Consider the following 22,154-nt stretch of genomic DNA (forward strand, 5'->3'; position numbering starts at 1 on the left):
TGAGATACGAGTTACAAAAACACAAAGACTGATTAATTTAGGTGGAATTCAAACCATGTTTTGAAAGAATTTTGCATTAGTTTTTCTGGGGTTGGAAAAAGTCTAGTTGATTGGGATCCTTATTTTTGGAGTGCTTTATGTGGACCTACTCTTTTTCTAGACTGCAGTTACCACAAGCAATCCTCATGTCAGATCCACGTAAAAATGTTACAACTCCTTAAGTGACTCTTGACAGCATTTTCTACTTGCTTTGGCATAGGAGAAAGCTGGGAACGGGTGTACCACAGTCCCTTGCTGGGTCCAATGTGCCCTTATCAACTTGTTGGCACTGAGAAACTGACAACATCAAATAGCATTTGCATGTCCTCTTGGGTTATCATTGTTTCAATGCCAAGGTTTCAGTGAGCCTTGAAAGCAGGTCTTCTAAATTTCTAAAGTCACTGGTAGCTGGTATGTGGCAGGTCTAATTCCTTTCCATGTAAAAGATGCATCTGACGAAGCAGGTCTTTGCCCATGAAAGCTTATGCTCCAAAATATCTGTTAGTCTATAAAGTGCCACAGGACTTCTTGTTGTTTTTGAAGATACAGACTAATTTGGCTACCTGTCTACCTCATGTAGAAGATGAGGATTCCTTCAGCAAGTAAGGCAGCTGGAGTGTTTTCCGAGCCACCTCCATTACTGATACAGGAGGCTTGGCCATCAATGCTGATGGTGACAGAGACTTCCTCCTCTTTCTCCTCATATGTTATGAGATGCCATTCCTTGACCTTGGGAAAGGTGGGCCACTGTGGGAGTTAACCTATATGTATTGGCCAGACTGCAGTTGCCCTATGCATTGCCAGTCATGTATAGGTGTATTGGGCACTTTAGGAACTCACCAAAGGGTATCATTCAGAACTAACAGGAGAGGGTTCTCTGCATGATGTTTAGTAGAAGGAGATCCAATTTGCCTGGGAAGGACTTAGATGCCAAAGTAATGAGCTATGTAGATAACTCATCTATATTGTTCCTTCCTGTTATCATGTGACTTTAGGTTCTTTTGCTCATAGGAGACAAAGTATTAAGGTGATGGGAGAGCTCTCTCCCATTCATTTAAAGCATTTGCACTAGCACCACTGCAGTTGCACTGCTATAAACTCTGTTGTGTAGATATAGCTTACAGATGTTTTGAACTTGTATAACCCCCAATTTTTATTTGCATCTAAATTCAGACCATAACGGTTCCATTCTTTTGTAACCTAGTTATATCCAGATATTTTACTGTTCACCAAACACTCAGATTTTGATCTGCTTTTTGTTGTGTTTGTTTTTTCACCTGAATAATTATGAATTTACAGTTGAAAAGGCTTTGGGACAAATATACCACTGGCATAAGCAGATGCAACTCCATTTAAGTAAATGAAATACATCAACATAGCAGCAGCAAACATGGTTTTTCATACCCATCCATTCTTCCCATCCTTTGGGAAATTCCCAGAGTAGCACCAATAAAGCCTTTGATGGGCAACATATGTTATGTCCTTACAGCAAGAGGTAACATGATTCTGGTTTGCAAAATACGGTGAGAAACACAGCTATCTCATAGTGATGAGGGGATTAAAAAAACTTTGAGGACTTACACAGAAAAACGTAAAGCAAACACATGTTGCATAACAGTGCAGTCAATATGTTCTTTGTCAACTGATATTTCACTTCTAAGTTCCAGGTCAGAACTGAAATATAACCCTAAACACGGAAGGTCAGTGATAATCAATCAAATATTCCAGCTCGTAATATAAAGTTGCAATATCCATATGATTGGTGATAAGCTATTAGCAATTCACAGTTTACAAAAAATGTTAAAAAACAAATGTAAATATTATAGAAGGAAGAGGGAAATAATAATGATTTTCATATGAAAATTCATTTCTAAATGTGGGTTACAATCTACACTACTTCCCTAATTTGTTTAAGAAACAATGTGCAATGGAGCATTTCCTAAGAATTAATTTCTTTAAAAGGAATTAAAATAACAGAAAATGCTCTAATGATCTTTCAAGTGACAACATTTAAAACTACTTAAATTGTCACAACCAGGAGCCAGTTTACACAAATTGAGTTCTTTAGAGAATGAAGTAAAGTTTTTATGCCTCTACAAATTATATGCCACTACTTATGCCAGCAACCTCAATATGTCATGTCAAATTCACTTTTCCTTTGACAAAATACAGGAACAACAAGAACACCACAAAATATATTTTGGCATTTTTTATCTGTCTGTCTTTTGTAAGGAACAGGCTACTGGAAAAGCATAGACGAAGGTACAGAGAAATTAAATGCCATCATTATAAACAGACAGAGAGAAATTAAAAGATGACGTGATTGTGTATCTTGACGCAATTATTATTTTCAAGAGAAAACTGCTTCTGGCTTTAAAAAGTGAAAAGAAATGTAACAGATTTTCAGAGAGTCAGCAAATTTTGTTTTCATACAATCAATACGTCAAATGCAGTTTTAAGTGTAAGTCAGGGAATGCTAGCTCATTAAAACTTGAATGTATGCATACAGTTTTACTTTATAAAAAAAGACCTGGTGGTATCTTAGACAAACATACTGGAATTATGGAAATTTCCCTGTCAGACAATGACAAGAAGAATCAGACTACGGAAACAAGTTTTCTAAATAAATGTTGGTTTTCCCCAGTCAACTTTCTATCCATATATGTCTCTGCCCTGGAAAACACTATATTTCACCTTGCAAATCTGAAATGCAGCACAATATAGTGCAATTAGTACAAAGGACAAAGGAGGTTTATTTCTTCTAGATTATAACATATTTGATTCGGCCCTGAGTCTCCAAACCGATACACCTGAGTGGATCTCAGTGGAGCTCCAAGAATGGAGTCTGAGCATGCAAATTCTTTGGACTATTCAAAGAACATACAAATTGTGCACGTTTATTAGCTTTGTGTGCCTGTAATACTCCCTGAACCAGATTCAAAGATCAGTATGCTCCAGAGGAACGGGGACTGGATTAAAGGACAGAGAACCTGGTTCTTCGAAACTCTGTCACTTACCTACCACTTGTTCAGCACTTTGAGAATTATTGATAAAAGAAGTATAATAAGTAGCTCTTATAAAGCCTAGAATTTCACCTCAACTACTTCACGTTGCACCTGAGTTAACAGCACAGCTTCATTATAATACTGCATCCATATCTGGGCTGCATTCCTGCTGCCACTGTGATCAATGACAGAACTCCCAATAGTATCAGTGGAAGCAGAGTTCGGGCTTTCAAGACTTTGAGCACATCCTGGCTCTAAGCCTACAGGTTCTGAGGAATCTGATTGAAAGATCCTGCTGGTTCTCATTTCAGTCTTTTTCTGGATACCCCATATTACATATTCAGACTAAAAGAAGATCAGACATAACACCAAGTGCTTCCAGGACAGGGTCAGAGAAAAAGACTGACCTCATACTCGAAAAACAAGTTTTCATTAATGTTATTTATCATTTTGACATTTTAAAATGACACATTTTAAGGAGCTGTGCTTCTACCAAAATGTTATTTTTATATGGTGATATGTTGGTGTTAAAATACTCTGATACATGACTGGTTTCTATGAAGTATGTCTGACCATTTTTTCTTACTTTTCCATTTACACATTTATACCATTGTATCTGGAATAGTAACAGTATTCCCGTCTTGTAAAGTACACAGACTGCGAACTTCTTAATTCTTCCCTGAAAAAATTAGATTCCTTTCATTCCTTATTTTGGTTAGTAAATAAACATTAAATTGAAGGGTAAGCAGGGCACTGGTGAAAGGGAATGGAATGGAACACACATACATGCATAAAAACAGAACAAAACAAAAAAAAAAACCCACAACCCAATCCCAGAGAGTACAGTTTTCAAAAGTATCCAATGACTTTCAAAAGGACTTAGGCTCCTAAATCATTTAGATGCTTTTGAAAGTTTTATCCACAGTGGCTTTTATTCAAAGAAACACTTGAAATGCTGGAAAAAATACAACAGATGATAATTTCTTTAAACATATCAAAACGCATTTATCATATTAGTGGACTTCTTTCTATAATAAAACAGAGGTCAGGGTGCTCTATTTCATTTTAAATTAAACTGCAAAGGAAAAGGCTTAACATTTTGTTGCTGCATGTTCATTTGACACATACTTACACAAAAAAGGGCATCAGTTGAATAAGAGTCTCTTTTTTGGGGCTAATTGTGAATTCTGGAATAGTTTGAATAACCTTGTTCATAACACTTCTTAAGTAATTTTGTAGCTGTTTGCGTCGTTCCTCTACAAACTTTGCATCCTGCAGAAAAAGAAAAAGTTGAATTGAAAAAAAAAGTTTTTTCATTGTAAAATACCGCTCATAAATAATGACAAAAAATGATTGCTGACTTCTATTTATCCAAAACCCCTGCAGCAACACATTGTCTAACATGGCTGCAGTCAGTGTAGACAGAGACCAGTAATGTTCAATATCCAGATAATGGGTAAAACCTTGCCTGTAACTATCTGATATGACACTGAATATAACTCATTGGCCGTGTCTACACTAGCCCCAAACTTCGAAATGGCCACGCAAATGGCCATTTCGAAGTTTACTAATGAAGCGCTGAAATGCATAGTCAGCGCTTCATTAGCATGCGGGTGGCCACAGCACTTCGAAATTGACGCGCGGCTCAGCCCAATGGGGCTCCTTTTTGAAAGGACCCTGCCTACTTCGAAGTCCCCTTATTCTCATCTGCTCATGGGAATAAGGGGACTTCGAAGTAGGCGGGGTCCTGTCGAAAAGGAGCCCCGTCGGGACAAGTCGCGCGGTGGCAAGGCGCGTCAATTTCGAAGTGCCACGGCCGCCCGCATGCTAATGAAGGGCTGAATATGTATTTCAGCGCTTCCTTAGTAAACTTTGAAATGGCCATTTGCATGGCCATTTTGAAGTTTGGGGCTAGTGCAGAGACAGCCATTGTGGTCTACACGTGGTGTACTCTTCCTTGAGAGAAAGGCCTCATCTGTGGGCTAATTTTTTCCTTTTAAAGGACTGTTATTGAGGCCCTTCCAGGACTAGGAACTTATACAATCCTTTTGTGAAAGGGAGGTACTTCTCGATCCACAAACCTTATTAATTTCTCCTCCCATCATGAACTTTTCAAGAGCTGGATACTCACACCCCATGAAGAATCGATATTTAAAAAAACAAACATATCTCCTTTCAGTAACACGTTTTGTGAAGGCACTTTTACACAACAGTCTATATTTTAGCTAGTAAATGTATTATTGGTAGGGTGCTTTGGAAAAGATGCTTTATTTGTTAATGTTTTGTCTCTGGCACCAATGAATGGAGGCAGCTGTACCATTCCCCATTTCACAGCAAGACTTACATACTGAAAGCCTAACAATAGTGATCTACTTGGATTCTATAATTTCTCAACATGTACATATTTTCTGTGGGGAACACAATTATAGTAGGGTATTATACAATCTGTCAGCAAGCATAATACGCTAGAGTGAAAATGGAATGGATTTACTGAGAAATCAGACTTTTTTTGTATCAGAGCCAACAAGCTATATCTCAGAAATGCAGGCATTCTGCTCACCTGGTTTAAATGTCAGGATATGCTTTTCAGACATGAAGCCTCAAAGCATTATAAGACAATTATAGCTCTCAAAGGAACAGCAGAGTTCCTATTTTGTGTAAAAGTGACTAAACAAGCCTTGTTATTAATCTATTCAAGAAAAGTGCCTAGAAATGTACAAGTTCCTATTTTGTGCTAGAAAAAGATAATAGATACATCTATGCTTTAAATGTTACCAAACTATACCATTTAATTAAAAAAACCAATAGGCTGGGTTGCCACAAATTGGGTTTGAGTTTAAGTTAGCTCCTTTCACAGGTAGAGTTGGCTGCTCCCAGCATCAAGCTAAGTGACCACTTCTCTGAGTCGAAAAGCAGCACTATAAAGTACTAAGAAGTTTTGCCGCATTTGCTGTTAGGAAAAGTATCTTTGGGAGAAGGGGTAAAAAGAAAAGCATGAAATGGGATCCTGGAGCACTGGCTTCCCAAAGTAATCATATACATATTTAAAAACACAACAAATATTAAAAAAACAATTGGAGTTGCAAGTTCATGTACTGGAAAGAAAGGCTCCAGTTTTACAAATACTTTTGCGCGTTTTTAACTGCCAACATATGTTTTGCTCCTGGACTGCTAAACATATAAGCCCTGTCTACAGAAAGGAATTTTAAAGAGTTCAGTGCAGCCATCCATCAAGCTGAACTGGCTAAAGACAAGACTCCCACAAATGGATGTATTTTTACCATTTTGTCATTTAAACCTGTGTCTAAATGGCATGGGATGCAATTCTAACCTCACTGAAACGAACAGCAAAACTCACAATGTCTTCAACAGATCCAAGATTCTACTTATGTTGTTTACATAATATGGTGTTAAAGCATCAGAAACAGCCACAGTAAGACTTCCATGGGTAAAACAGATGGAATTTTTTTTTTTTTTTTTTTTTTTTACAAAACTCCCTGTAAATACTTGTCCACAGAATACACTACACATTTTCTATGCAGCCTCACGATAGTAACAGAGAAATAGCTGTGTTAGTCTATATACTATCAAAACATTAGTCCTTAAAGTGCTACAGGACTGCATTTTTGTTTTGATAGCCTCACAATAGCTTGCCATGATATATATAACATTTTAGAACTACCAGAAACACCCAGCTTCTCCATATTCTCTCTCTCTCTCTGCATGCATGTGTGTGTGTATATATATATATATATAATTTTCCCTCCCAGGTGACAGTGATGTCATCATGCAAATGTCATCTCACTGTCACCTGGGAGGTATGGGGGGGAAGAGGGGAGGTGTGAGTAAAGGTGAGGAGAGAGAACAGGGCAGGGGGGAGGCCCAGGGAAGGCTTGGGCTGGCCACATGACTCCCTGACCCCCTGGGAAGGCCAAGGCTGGCTGGCCAGCTCCCCACCCCCCAGGGAAAGCTGGAGCCTCTCCCCATACCTCCAGCCTCCCACCACAACCCAATTCCCTGCCTCCCCACCACCAGCCTTGGGACTGGCCTGGAAGGAGAGGCACTGGGACTAGCTACCACCACAAGTCCATGGCCAGGAGGGGACGTGCCTCTCAGAGCTGAACTCTGGTTATCACTAGTGACAGTCAGAGTGAGTCTCCTGGCCCCTGGCTCCTCCTCTCTCCCATGGCCAGAGGTGGCCCAGTTCTGCCCCACCTCCCTTACTGCCCCTCTAGAGCCACCCACAGCAACCTCCCCCTAGCCTTCCCAGGTGGCTGACGGACCATGGCAGGGTGGTTGTGCGATGGAGGGAGGGAGAGAGGGAAGGGGTGGGGGTAGGGGTAGGGGGAAAGCCCCAGGAAAGCAAGGGGTGGCTGCACAGCTTCTCAATCCCCTCTCCCCCTCAGTCTCTTTCTCCAGTAGCACCATCCCACACAATCCCCCCAAGATTTACTCACAAGTATTGTAAGTCATGGACAGGTCACTGGCTATGAATTTTTATTTATTGTCTATGACATGTCCATGATTTTTACTAAAAATACCCAAGCCTAAATCATAACCTTACCTATGGGTAGAAAGTATGTGAACTCCATCTCACACTGTCAACTGCCCTGGTGTAGCTACTGTCAAGAATAGGAATTGCAATTTTTGACAGAATCAGAAAGTTTATAAGTTTAATTGTGAAAAAAACATATTCAACTGTTACTAAAAATATTCTTAAGGTTGTGATTCTAGAAGGACATAGAGAAAGTACCAATCCAATTTATTCTTTACTATATGGAAACATTATTTTATAAAAAACTAAAATGTACACAAGCCCAGGATCTAAATTGGTTAACACTCTAGAGAGACAACTTCCCCTGGATCCATCTCTCTCCATCAGCTACATTTCAGTGGCCATGATCCCCTTGAATGATCACATAATTTACAATTTACTAACTTGTTGCTTCTGGAGTATTTTTCTTACATATATACCTGCCTATCAAAACAAAAAAGCAGTCCAGTAGCACTTTAAAGACTAACAAAATAATTTATTAGGTGATGAGCTTTTGTGGGACAGACCCACTTCTTCAGATCACAGCCATACCCTAATCTGAAGATATGAGTCTGTCGCACGAAAGGTCGTCACCTAATAAATTAATAAATTATTTTAATAAATTATTTTGTTAGTCTATAAAGTGCTACTGGACTGCTTTTTTTGTTTTGATAGTATATAGACTAGCATGGCTTTCTCTCTGTTAAGATACCTGCCTGTTTCCGCTCCAGTTCATCTGGAATTCTTTTAGTTATATGGCCACATATGGTTATTTTATTTTCTGATAATTAAATTCATATTTCTCCAATGTACACAGGGTCACCCAAGTCTCTGAAAGCAAAATACGTCATATGGATACAAAAATTAAAATTCTCCACACCACCAAGGGTGCGTCTACACTCGCCAGCTACTTCAAAGTAGCCAGCACAATGTCAAAATAGCATGCATCACGTCTACACACGCTGTGTGCTATTTCAACATTGAAATTGATGTTAGGCGGTGAGACATTGAAATTGCTATTCCCATCCGAAGATGGGAATAGCACCCTACTTCGACGTTCAACATCGAAGTAGGGCGTGTGTAGACAATCCGCGTCCCACTACTTCAAAATAGCGGGGTCCTCCATGGCGGCCATCAGCTGAGGGGTTGAGAGACGCTCTGTCCAGCCCCTGCAGGGCTCTATGGTCACTGCGTGCAGCAGCCCTTAGCCCAGGGCTTCTGGCTGCTGCTGCTGCTGCTGGGGGTCCATGCTGCATGCGCAGGGTCTACAACTGGTTGTCGGCTCTGTGGATCTTGTGCTGTGCAGAGCAAGTGTGTCTGGGAAGGGCCCTTTAAGGGAGCGGTGTGGGGCTCTCCTGGCCCCTTATTTCAATGGGGAGCACTTGTGTGTGTGGACGCTCCACATTTCCTTCCGGGGCGCCTCCTTTCGATGTTCCCTGTCGCTACTTCAACATGGTACGTCGACAGCACCAGCCCTGGAGGACATGTAGATGATACACGTTGAAGTAGCCTATTTCGATGTCCTTATTTCGAAATAGGCTACTTTGACGTAGTGTGCTTGTGTAGACATAGCCCAAGTGAATAAGGAACAAAGTACAATCAGTTTCCAATGACTCCATACAAATACGTGGCATACAAAATACCTTTTCTTTAATATCCCTAAATATACAGTGTTTTTAATTGTAGCTCTGTGGCGTCCAATATGCTTGCCATTCACCACATGTGGAGAACTGGATACCGCGGTGTGTCGAAATGCAGCTTCTTACTTAGAGCTGCACATGTGAAGCGCCCTCTGCCCACGCTGTGCACATGACCCACCACTTGGTGGGACAAGCACGTGGTGGCAGCGGTAGCAGCAACAGCTCTTTGCATGGCTCCAGTGGCCCCAGCAGCTGCAGTGGCTTGCACAGCTCCAGAAGCTCTGGTGAGTCGCTGTGAGTTTGCACAGGTGGGGTGAGGGGAATCCTGGCTCTGGGGGTGCTTGGCTCTGCAGGAGGGCATTTATTTTGAGCTGGTGTGGTGCTCTTTGACTTTCTACTGGACACCACTGTTGTCGACTCTCTTGTTTAAATATTTCAGTTTGTATAATTGGCTACGAGGATACTTTTAAAATCTTCAGGTGACTTGAAACAGATTTGTTCTTACCTTTATAATTTTCTCTAATTACAGCTAATTAAAAAACCCAAACATACAAACACTTGAATGTATTCACACATGTTCAAAACCTTCTCTAAAGTTAAGGTGCACTGCTGTTCCTGGATGTTTCTTATAAATAGCTTGTGAGCACCTTACATATTTCTTTGTGGCTGTGTCTACACAAGCCCAAAACTTTGAAATGGCCACACAAATGGCTATTCTGAAGTTTACTAATGAAGCGCTGAAATGCATATTTGGCACCTCATTAGAATGCCGACAGCTGCAGCACTTCAAAATTGATGCGGCTTGCAGACACGCAGCTTGTCCAGACGGGGCTACTTTTCAAAAGGATCCCGGCAACTTCAAAATCCCCTCAGGGATTTCGAAGGTGGTGGGGTCCTTTCGAAAAGGACCCCTGTCTGGACAAGCTGTGTCAATTTCAAAGTGCCGTGGCTGCTGGCATTCTACTGAGGCACTCAATACATATTTCAGTGCTTCATTAGTAAACTTTGAAATGCATGGCCATTTCGAAGTTTCAGGCTAGTGTAGACAGCCTGTGTGAAAAAGCAGTCACCCACTAAGGACATTGCTTAACTGTGCATGTATCAGTGGTTTAAACAAGCATAACATATGTCAATTTCTGGTTAGTTCCTAAGATCCCCAATCAAAGAAAGCCTTAGAAATAACACATCATGATGAAAGCTCAGTTTGTAGAAACTGCCTAGCAGCTCTGGTAGTCACTTAATGAGGTCATACAGCTTCTGATTTTACTGTTCTGCTGCTACTGTTTTCCTGTCCTATTTCAATTATGCATTAAAAAGTTAATAGAGAATATGAGAATACTGAGTGTTAGGTCTTGCAAAAAACAAAATAAAACAAAAAAGCATTCCAGGCTATTTATCAAGACTTCTTAATTTCATTTTGGGATCAAAAACTGGTAGTTTTAAATTAAAAAAAAAGATGTTTCATAACCACCAAATATTTTCAAGGTATACTATGCAATAGTATTAATAAAATACAGTAAAAGTGACAAATCATAAATGCAATGGAGCATGCATTTTCTTATAACCAGCATTCAAACAAATATAGAATACATCATACAGATAATGACAACAATTGCTAACAATTTCCACTGAATGTCACTATGAACCTTCTGTACAATAAACTTGATCAACTTGGATATTTATTAAAAATGTTTATGGAGTATGCTTCAGTTTGTGTGTAGTTTTAAAATACTATATATAATGAAAGGAGAGAAGTCACTTTTAGGGCTTGTCTACACTACAGAGGTTTATCAACAAAACTTATGTCAACACACAAAAAAATCAAAACAGACAAAAACAAAGTCGCCAAAACCTGTTCACATTTGCTCCCTCTGCAGTCAGATCATGTCCATATTAGGGGTTATACCAGGTGTTGTGAGAACACATGGCATATTCTGGGACCTTGCATCCTGGGCCTGGGACATTCCATCAGACACTGCTTTGTGCTCCAGCCCTCCACTTGTTTCCCACTTTCTTTCATGCAATTCTTCCAACTGCCATTCTTTGCATCTCCAGTGAGAATTGATGGATCCTGTACTTCTCTCCTCCATTCCATTAATGTTATAAGGACAACATACTGGGCAGCACAGTTAATCTGGAAGTTACTGATGGAGGAAGACTCACAGGCACCTGACAGCAACTTAGCAGCCCTTCTGGCATTCACAGAGCACCTGCATAAGATAGACCATCGTTTTTGGGCCAGAGAAACCAAAACTGATTGGTGGGATCACTTGGTTATGCAGGGACAGGACGAAGAGCAGTGGTTACAGAACTTTAGGATGTGTAAAGTGTCTTCGTGGAGCTGTGTGCTGCGCTAGCCCCCAACCTCCATACAAGAACACTAACTGCCCTCTCAGCAGCGAAGCCTGTGGCAATTACTGTCTGGAAGCTGGTGACTCCAGATTGCTACGAATCAGCTGCTAATCAATTTGGAGCAAGGAAGTTTAGTGGTGGTAGTTTGTAGCTTTACTGCAAATGCGCAGGACAATAAATCACATCCTGCTATGGAGGACTGTGACTCTAGAAAATGTGCATGAACCAGTGGATGGCTTTGCAGAAATGGGTTTCTCTTAACTGCGGTGGAGTAAACAGATGGCACACACATTCCAATTCTAGCACCAGGCTACCAAGTAACAGCGTACATCAACAGGAAGGGATATTTCTCCATGGTGTTACAGGTGCTTGTGGATCATTGTGGTCATTTCATAGACCTCAACGAAGAGTGGTCTGGAAAAGGGTATGATATGTGAGTGCTGACCTGTACAGAGAGCTACAAATGGGACTTTCTTTCCAGACCACAAAATGACAGTGGGGAATATGCAAATGCCCATCGTGATCCTGGGAGACCTGGCTTACCCATTGCAGTCCTGGTTCATGAAACCTTACACAGGGCACCTGGACAGCAGTAAAGAGTGTTTCAGCAACAAGCTAAGCACGTTCCACACTGCAGTTGAACGCACCTTTGGCAGACTGAAAGCCTGGTGGAGCAGTCTGTAGACAGGCTAGATGTTGCTGAGAATAATACTCTTACAGACATGGCCACATGCTGCCATGATCACAATCTGTATGAATATAAGGGTGAAATGCCTGCACAGAGGTGGAGCACTGAGGCAGAGCGCTTGGCTGCAGAGTTGGAGCAGCTAAGCACTAGGGCTGTCAAAAGAGCCCAGAGGGCTGTTATTAATATCAGGGAGGCTCTGAGGAAGCACTCTGACACTGAGGGACACTAACACGTATCTGTTTTGGAGTTGCTTCTCGAGTGCATCCCATGTAAAATATTGGGGTCACATGTGCATGCAAAAAAATGCTGAAAAAACATATCTGGGACCAAAGTGATTGTTCTGTGAATTTGTAGATCACAAAACAAAAACATTTAACCTTATAAAACTTTGTCTTTATTGATCAAGAGAAAGTACAGTGAAAAACATCAAAATAAAGATTTGCAGGTAAAGGAGGGGCTTGGAAGGTGAAGGGCTCACAGTTATGTGTCTCCATCTGATGGAATGGCTTTTACCCATGAAAGCTTATGCACAAATAAATCTGTTAGTCTTTAAGGTGGCAATGGATTTCTCATTATTCTTGCAGACGCAGACTAACAGCTACTTCTCTGAGAACTGTGTGTAGGTCCAGCCATCATTGTCCAAGTTGTGAGAATGGATGGAATGCCGGGGAAATTGAGGAATCCCCCAAAATGAAAAGGCTTGCATGGGCATGGACGGGATTGCCTGACAAAGAATTCCACATGTACTGCAATGGAGGTCAACCCTGGATCTGCTCACTCTGCAGCATAATTAGAGAAAGACTTGAACATCTCTGTGCCCCCAATTACTTTTATCATTCCTTCAGTTGTGTTCCTACCAAATACTTGATTCTCCCTTCTGTCCTGCCTTTTAGCTTCTCAGAACTCATTTTGTTCCCCTTTCTCTGGAGATGACTGCTGCAGCAACTGCCTGAACATATTTTCTTCCTGTATCTTGGCCCCCTTCTTATCTGTTGGAGACCATCAGCACTGGTGCGTGGAGTGCACCTCAAGGTCCCTGCTGCAACGTACAACGCACAGAAGAATGACTGTTAAATTCAAGAACAGCGTTGAAACACTTTACTTATGAGCACTTTTTGCAATACACCAAACACTTTCTCATTGACCTTTGCCAGTTGCCTCTCTCTACAATGATGGTGAGTGCTGGGCTTGTGCGGTGTGTGCGCATACAGACAAAATGAATTACAGTCTTTCCAGGGCCTTCAGTGCAGCTTCATGGGGAACTCCTAAAATTATCTCACAGTTTTCCACCAGTGATATGATTCTAGAAGACATCTCACTGCTGAGGTTAAGCATGGAAACCAGGGTACAACTACTGCATGTTTGTGACTTTTGCCCTGCACCATTTGCAGGTCACCTGTGTGCCATTTTGGTCACCGGAGAAGTGACTGCAGAATGGTATGGGACACTATCCTACACTGGCGGCAGGAACATAGCTGTACTGTCTTTGAATCTGCCGCAGGGGATTAACACGTACCTCCAGGAAACTTTCCAGAAAATCTCTCTGGAGGATTCCATTCAAATCTCAATGGCCATCAACACCCTATTTGGCCACACTGATTAGCTACAGAGGGCAATGTCCAGCTCAGGAACACAGCCTGCCTCCCACTGTTCAACAATCTACACCCAGCTCTGCACTCCACAGGCCACAGCCACTTACCCTGTGCCTCATCTCCTGCTTTTTGTTCCCTAAAGAGCAGCTGCTGAGGCTGGCTATGAACCTCAGGAATGAAGAATAGTTCCTGGCTGCCTGTCCCACTGGGTGACTCTGCTGGGATCTCCACATCCATGTCTAACTCAATCTCTTCATCAAGAATTTCATCCAACTGGGTAGGTGCTTTTTTTGCTGCTTCCATGCCCTCCAAAGTGTCCACAAGTCTCCTGGCATAGAGGTGGGGTCACCACAGAGTATAGGGTCCAGCTCCTTACAGAAATGATAGTTCTTTCTTGCAACGCCAGAGTGACACTTTACCTCCCTCATCTTATGGTATACCTGCTTCAGCTCCTTCATCTTTGCTCTGTGTTGTGGCGTGCCCTTACGATAGCACTTTTTGAATGAGCCTTGAGAAATCTGCCCATGCATGTTCCATTGTCTATGGGCCAATCAAAGCTCGGAGTGAACAGATTCCTCTCCCATATACTGATTAGCTCCAACAACTCTGTATTGGTCAAAGAGGGAGAATGTTTGGTGTGATAGCCAGACATGGTCACCTAGGGAAGATGCCATTAAATATCTCCATGCTGAGCCAGTGAGCAGGAAATGGAATTTATAATTCCTGGGGTTTGCAAGAGAGAGGGGTGGCCTGTTGTTTACATGACTACAGGGGTTCAGAGTTCAAACCACTAACCAGAGCAGCAGATGGGGACTGTGGGATACTTCCTCGAGGCCAATAAAAGCAGTAAAAAGAGACATGGTGTCCACACTGAATGGCTGTTGACAATAAAGGGAGGGGGAAAGAAAAAAGTCTCTTGTGGGGTAGAAGTGTTTTGTAGCTGAAAGTGGGCATTTTTTTATGCAAAAATCACATTAGAGTGTTTATGGTGTCAGTGTTTTGTCACCAAAAGGCAGTTTTTAGTGAGATAACTTAGTAGGGTAGACAAGGTCTTACTTACCCATATCTGAAAACTATCTACAACCAGCTTTTATCTTGCTTTAAAACTGCTGGTATGAAACAAAGGATGAATAAATCATTGAACTCCCAATTAATTGAGAACCAATTGTTCTATAAGCCTTATGTCAACCATCTACTACATAGGGTTAATTTTATCCTGAAAACTAGAGAATGTAGTTATTCTACGGTGCAACTTGTTTCATTATTTTGAGGTGTGCATGGGGGTAGCAAAATAGTGTAAAAATGTGTCTGAGAATTTATTTTTATTACTAGTTTTATCTCTTGAGTTAGAAGCAGCAATAACTTAGTAATTATTTCTAGAGAGATCGATACATAATTGCTAATTGGTAGCAAGAACTTCCTTTTATTGTCAATTTGAAAATTCTCACTGGGGATATCAGTGTTAGTCATTATGGACCTATTTAATGATTTTGCTAACATTACCGAATAGGGATTTTTTTTAAAGAAGCATTTGTTAATAAGTTAACTGAAAAACTAAGCAAAACATCGCCATCCAATTTAAAGAAAGTTCACTGTCTTTGGCTCTCTTAGCAGAGATTTTTTGTGTTTAGCATCTAATATCAATCCCGAGAATCTTGATCATGCACTAAACAACTTAAGATGCTCTGAACTGGAGATCGGGGGAGAGGGGAGGGACCCATCTTATTTTGTGAAGTATGTGAAGTAATATTTAACTAGTTTCATAAATTTCAAAGACCAGAACAACATCATATATCATATTCTCACACAAACTCTGCATATTATCAGAACACGTTTTGGGAAAGAGTGCTTTCATATTTAAAGGTGCTCATTTTAGTTTTTAAACTGCAATGACTTTTATGATGTTTTTCCAATAAAATTCAGCAAAACTCCCAAAATTTCATTTCAACATGCAGTTTTTAGCAGGTAACAGCTCAGAGCACTTTGCTGGTATATATTTTATCTCCTGTACAAGTACTGAATGATCTATCATTAAATTCTGCCATAGATCATAATAGTTATTGTTATTTATACTACCATAGCACCTTGTTACCTAACCATGGAGCAGCACTCCTCTGTGCTAGGCGCTGAACAACCACAGAACAAACAGAAGGTGAGTGAACCAACAACTGAGAGCATGAAGATCAGTGCATGGGAGGAAAGGTTGTGATGGCGCTGAAGAAACAAACTGCACATTACGCATCACTCATCAGTGACTTCTCCAGATGTTTAAGAGGTGACATTAATCAACTCTGGTAAGAGATCTAGACAGATGGACTGAAGAAGAAAATATGATACTAACACTGTGCTTAAGGCTATTTAGGTCATTCAAGTTGCATGGAAGCAAGGGAATAGGGAAATTCCTAGCTAGTTCTGCTTTTTTCATCCACAGAGAAAAGAGACCCTATAGTAATGTTTCCTGAACTATGGCCTCTGTTCACCAGATCACTAAAATACATGTTCATTTTTAAGCATATGTTCATGTGCTTTGTTAAATCAACTCCAAATGAATACCAGGATCATACTTATTTCCTCAACAAAATGAAGGGTTTTTTAATTAAAAAGAAATTCTGAGAGTTTTAAATGCAATTGTTACATAACTTAAAAAAAATAGGTTTTGGGCTAGTTTTTTTTGGATGGAAACCAGCAGATTCTGTAAATCTAAAAATAACTTTTTACATCCTGTTTTGAAAACTTGGAGCAGTGCTCTATTCCTTTTCAAACCTCATCCCAACACTGATCCATAAATGTTATCTACTGCTATAACTTTAAAAATTGCTATCTACAGCATGTTAGTTATTGCATGGGGTGTGACAATTAAAATAAATATAGAAACTTTAAAAATACATTTGCACTATAAAAATACTGGCTATTTCCAGTACCCAGTACTGAAAAGCAGGTGTTTAAGTACCATCCTGAATCAGGACCATATAGCTGCTTTGTGCACATTTCCATGTTTAGAGTCTTTATGAAAACACCTCAGGAGGACATGCAGAAGAAGGACAACCAACACACAAATGTATTCAAAGCAGCTGGTCACAGCCTGATTACCTTTAATGTTAAAAGGGAGACCAATTCCCCCTTTAAATATCAGGCAATTAACTGGGTCCATTGAGGAGCTGACTTTGAGCATACAACCAAGACAGGAGGGTTGGCATCCACTTCTATGTAATTAATGATTCAACCAAATGCTACATCCCATCTCTGTCTTTCTAGGAAGAGGAGTTAAATCTTCAGATTTACCATCTCTTTTTAATGCACAGCTAACAGGGTCCACCTGTCCACCACTCCTGGGTCCTGTGCTTAGATTTACTGCCTCGCCTGTCTCTTTGGAGCCTCTTATTGACACAAGCTGGAAGTTATGCTTTTACTTATTGATATTATTATCCCTTACTTATTTTTAAAATAACATACAATGCCCCAAATCTTTATTGTCCCCACTTGCCAGCCCTCCAGGACGTGGGGAAATGAAAAATAACACTGCACAACTGAACATGTTCCTTCCTGCAACCAAAGCTTGAGAAAGTTAGACACAGCTGGCCTAGAAACCCAGCTCTGACAGCTACACCACCTATGGCACCGTCCTGAGCAGGAAGATTGGCTGCTGTATGCTCAAGCATGCTTAAACAGAAGGAAATTGGCTACGGTTTGGAAAAGGGAGGGTTTTTGCAGCCAATCTCTATTTCTCATTTCTGATTCGGCCCTTGAGTGGGTGGAGCTACATTCGCTTCACCCTAGTCCCACTGGACACACAATCCTCCCAGGTTATGTGATAAGTGCAGAGGAAAGGAGGGAGAAATCAAAGAAAACCCTCAACCACTAACTGGAATGTTGAGGTTGGCCCTTCCCTACTCTCTCTTCAAAAGTCTCTCTTCCCACACTAAAACAGGAAGGCACAGTAGATGGAATCATGGAACTCTATTGAATACTAAGAATTCAGAGAGGGATTTAAAACACCTAGCACACAGCTGGCACTAATTCACACTAATTAATAATAGTTACTCCTCATGGCTATTGGCTACTTTTAAATAAAACAATTGTGATTTTAAATAGCTTTGCTAGCCCAATGGCAAAAGACTGACATTCCTGATTACCTGCCTGCAAAATTTCAGTTTACCAAGGAAAACTGTTTTTGATTGTACAAGTATCAAAATGCCTTTGGGGATAATATTTTATTCCCATTTCTTGAAAATGAAGCTAATTTCACACAAAATATTTTATGAAACACTCTCTTTGGCTGAGATCATGTGCCAAGTTTCTGCCCACAGTGTTAAGTGTTAATGCCAAATTATAACCCAGTAAATAAAGATGTATAACAGAAATCTTAACAGATTCCCAGCTACATTGGAATTAGTATACAATATTACACTGAAATTTAGAGTCTGGCACACCATAATATTTTATGTTAGCCTATTTTGCAATTCTCATTATAGGAATTGTAGTTCCAATTTGCAGTCTTAGCTGTTTCAGACCAACATTGGCCTTTAATATACACTGTTATTGCCTAACAGATGGTTAACACTCATATTCAGTGACTATTAATGGGACAGCTCACTTAAAATGTTCCAAATATTTTTCACAGACTATTTGAAGCAGTACAATTGTCACCATTATCAGGGATGATTAATGTCTATATAAAATACTTGTATATTACAGATCTGACACTGCTGTCATCAACAAAAAATGTACCAATTTTGTTGTCTAAAAGAACTGTTTAGCATTTAACCTCTTTTATTGTTAATGCTGATAGAATAACTCACTAGGTGCCTAATTCAAGTCCAGTTAAAGTCAGCAGAAAACTGCTGTTGACTTAACAGGAAAGCATCAGGTTCTAGAATACCAGGTAATGCGTACTCCTACGTATATAGCTGGCAGCTTTTTTAGCAAAGAATAATATGTCAATTCAATGAGAAAAGAAAAATCAGACATTTTTATTTTTGCCTTGACATTCTGTAAAGAGTCAACTTCTTTGTCAGTCTTAAACCAAAATGCCCATTATGTGTATGTTTGTAGTGCCAATGCATTAGCCTAACATTGGGTTGGCAGTCAAAAGACCTTGTGGGAACAGATTAAATTTCAGATTGCTGAGCCAGCTTCAAACTGCTTTGCACTGAACGATTAATTAGACAATATCTATTTCAACAAAAATAACAAGGAAGGTGGTAATACATATACTAAAAATCATGGACATTATTTAGGGTCAAAATACCTGCACTATTCTCATGTGTCAAGACAGAACCCAATCACAATAAAAAGTCAGTATCCGCATACACTGTTCCTCTCACACTAAGAATTAATATGCAAAGAGCATTCCAGTATATCACAATCATTTCTACTTTAGATGCTTTAAATGCTTTCATGTATTAGTATTTCTGAGGTTTTATTTTCTTGATACAAATTGTAAACAATAAAAATAAAATGGTGCATATTCTGCTGGCTTGGTAATTTTTTTTATCTTAAGGCAAGTGAGCAGTATAGCATATGCAGCACATTCTTATTGGAATGAATGATTTGGTTCACTGTGTTCATTAGGACTAAATCTGGCCAGTCATAGAAATAGCTCTTGCAGTTAGGATGAAAAGATTATTGGCAGACACAAGCAGGAGTGTCCTGTGCAAAAGCAATCCTCCCAGCACAGGGACCCCTCACTATCAGGTTTTCATACTTTGCCACTCCTATCAGCAAGCACACCCTGGATCAGTGGTCTGGCAGTACTTGTTGCTATCAGCAGCATGCTATCTAGCAAGATGCAAGCAGTTAAATCTCCCCCTCTTCTAGAAAATCACAGTGTTTTCCATGGCCCACATGCTATTATATATTATGCCAGTGGTGTTCAACCACAGGCACACTGTTGTACCATGAGAAACATCCAAGCATGCCATGAAATTCTGTCAAATTCACCTCGCTGTGGCTCTTTGCAGAGCCACCAACCAGGTGGGCGTTGGGGGGGGAAGGTGGTACTGACGATCCCATGCCAGCTGGGGCTCAAGCAGCAAGGCTGACCTCCCCAGGACCCTGTTTGTGCTGGGAGGCAGCTGAAATGCTGCTTAGTGGCCTGAAGGAGCTGATGGGGAGCCCTCCTCCACTCCCTGCTGTGCCAAAGGGGAGGGAGCCTGCTGGAGCTGGGACATAGTTTAAATGCCACATTCTGGCTCCAACAGGCTGGCAGGCAGGGAAGCTGTTTTCAGGGGTTACTCATTTACTCAATATCCCTAGCATGGTGCTGAGCAGATTTTGAAAACAGGTCTTTGTTCTCTCTCTAAGATGGTGTATTCTGGGTTGGATTTGAAACATTAATGTATTTTATCCTTGTTTAGCTTATTGTATGTGCTATTATGTTGCAAACTTCTCTAGTAAGACTGTAACCACAGTAAATGTAAGTAAATGTGATCTTTAAGAACAATTAATTCAGCTGAAAAAGTGGGTGTGCTGTGGAATTGTTTGAATCATTGAAATGTGCTATGTCACTATGCTGCCTGGTTGCATGCTAGACAATGGGAAGGAGAAAGGAGGCAGGGAAGATCTCTATACCTCACCAGTGGAGCAGTGCAGAAAAGCAAACCTTAGAAAGGATCTCATAAAATATCATATTTGTTTTTAGTATTTCATTTCTGCTGCCCTGGCCTTTCTCTAATGTTTGGAAATAATAAGGAAACAAGATAAAATACATGGAAAGAACTTGGCCTCTCAGACTGAGCACTCGATATAAATTTCCACAGACAGAGGTATGTTCAGTTGCCAAGACAGGAAAGAGGTTAATGAACTAGAGTTTGCCATCATGTAAGAAATGCAACATGCACTTTTCCTACAAACACTGATGGATGAAGGAACAACAGACTGATAAAAGGCCCTTATATCTGGACTTTACAAAAAAAATGAGTTAATACAATTTTAAGTACAGTGTGAATATACAATAATTCAGGAAATGTCTGTAGATGTTATCTGAGAAACTGCCCTACCACAAATGGTGCTATGTACTCTCATCTCTCTTTACCAGTAGTCAGCAACTCAAGTCAGAGTAATTCTAATTTAATGATTTCTTTGAGTATCCTGAGGGGGATGTTATTGCCCCGTTTCTCAAAGTCATTAGTGTTGCATTTCTGACATCAGAGTGCAGAGTGCTAGCACAGGTCATGGTCTTGTTGGGTCCTTTCTAGCAGAGTAAAAATCAGAGACATGAAATCAGTGCATATTGTCTAAGTATGATCGCCTTGATGTGCACTGGTTCACAAATCCTGAAATGATAGCCAAGTAGAAGGAAGTACAACCCCTTCTTTCAAGAAATTCAGCCCACTACCAGTGCATAAATCTTAAGGAGTAACTCTGCCTTAAGAACTGGATCTACTCAAAGAACTAAGCTGTGTTTACACCAGCAAGTTCTTTCAAAAGGTTTTTCAAAAGTAGGGGGCTCTTCCAAAATATCCCATGGAGCATCTGCACACAAAAAGTGTTCTTTCAACGGTAAACCAAAAAAACGTGGTGCTCATTTCAAAATCACTCTTCCTTTCCCATTTCAAGAAAAGCGCCCCTTTTGAAAGCTTCTTTCAAAAGAATACACGTGTAGATGCCCCACAGGCCCTTTTTTCGACACCACAGTCCTCCTGGGGCCTGATTTTTCAATCCCTGGCCTGTTCTTTTGAAAGAGGAGAGGCTGTGTGGACTCTCTCTTTCAAAAGAGCAGATCACTCTTTTGAGTTGCTTTTTTGTGTGTGGATGTCCTCTTTCAAAAGAAGTTCTTCTGGAAGGGCCTTTTTTGGAAAGATCTCTGTATGTAGACCTGTAGACCTGTAGAAAATTCTCCTGCTGCTCCTACAGCTCCTTCTCCAGAACCATGCACAAAAGCAAGCCACCAGCAACACAGCATGTCTTCCCAAGAGACTCAATTGATCACATTAAGAAAAATAACCTAGAAGAATATCTGAAGCAGCACCACCTGAGGTCAGCTGTCAAAACATAACAACACTAAACTCACAGTAACACGCAGCTCCTCAACTTGTTTAAGAAATTATGAGTAAATGTATGAATACATCATTTTAAGAGCTGTCCAGTAGCCTGATGAATCCATTTTAAATGAAAGAATGAAATACAAGTAAACAATAATCCCTACAGCAAGAAACCAGAAATGACAATTCTCTATCATTTGCTATTGTCGCACAAACTACTGGAGAGAATTGTAGCCTTTAGAGATCGCCTGTTTCTGATCTTTTCCCCCTTCTCTTATTGTGATGACTTGGGGGATTCAACTAGTGCTCTCTTTTTCAGCCC

At 40.4% G+C, this 22,154-nt stretch overlaps 1 protein-coding gene across 3 annotated transcripts in view; it reads right to left on the bottom strand.

The window, feature by feature from the left end:
• The window catches only part of SNX29 (sorting nexin 29), a 487,403-nt gene that overhangs the window by 96,344 nt on the left and 368,905 nt on the right, over window positions 1-22,154 (bottom strand). For all 3 annotated transcript variants that reach the window (XM_075010432.1, XM_075010435.1, XM_075010434.1), the window contains exon 20: window positions 4,177-4,316. In XM_075010432.1, coding sequence (XP_074866533.1) covers window positions 4,177-4,316 — 140 coding nt within the window. The remainder of the gene's footprint in view (window positions 1-4,176; window positions 4,317-22,154) is intronic.

The sequence above is a fragment of the Carettochelys insculpta genome, chromosome 16, assembly GCF_033958435.1.
Source record: "Carettochelys insculpta isolate YL-2023 chromosome 16, ASM3395843v1, whole genome shotgun sequence".
NCBI lineage: Eukaryota > Metazoa > Chordata > Testudines > Carettochelyidae > Carettochelys > Carettochelys insculpta.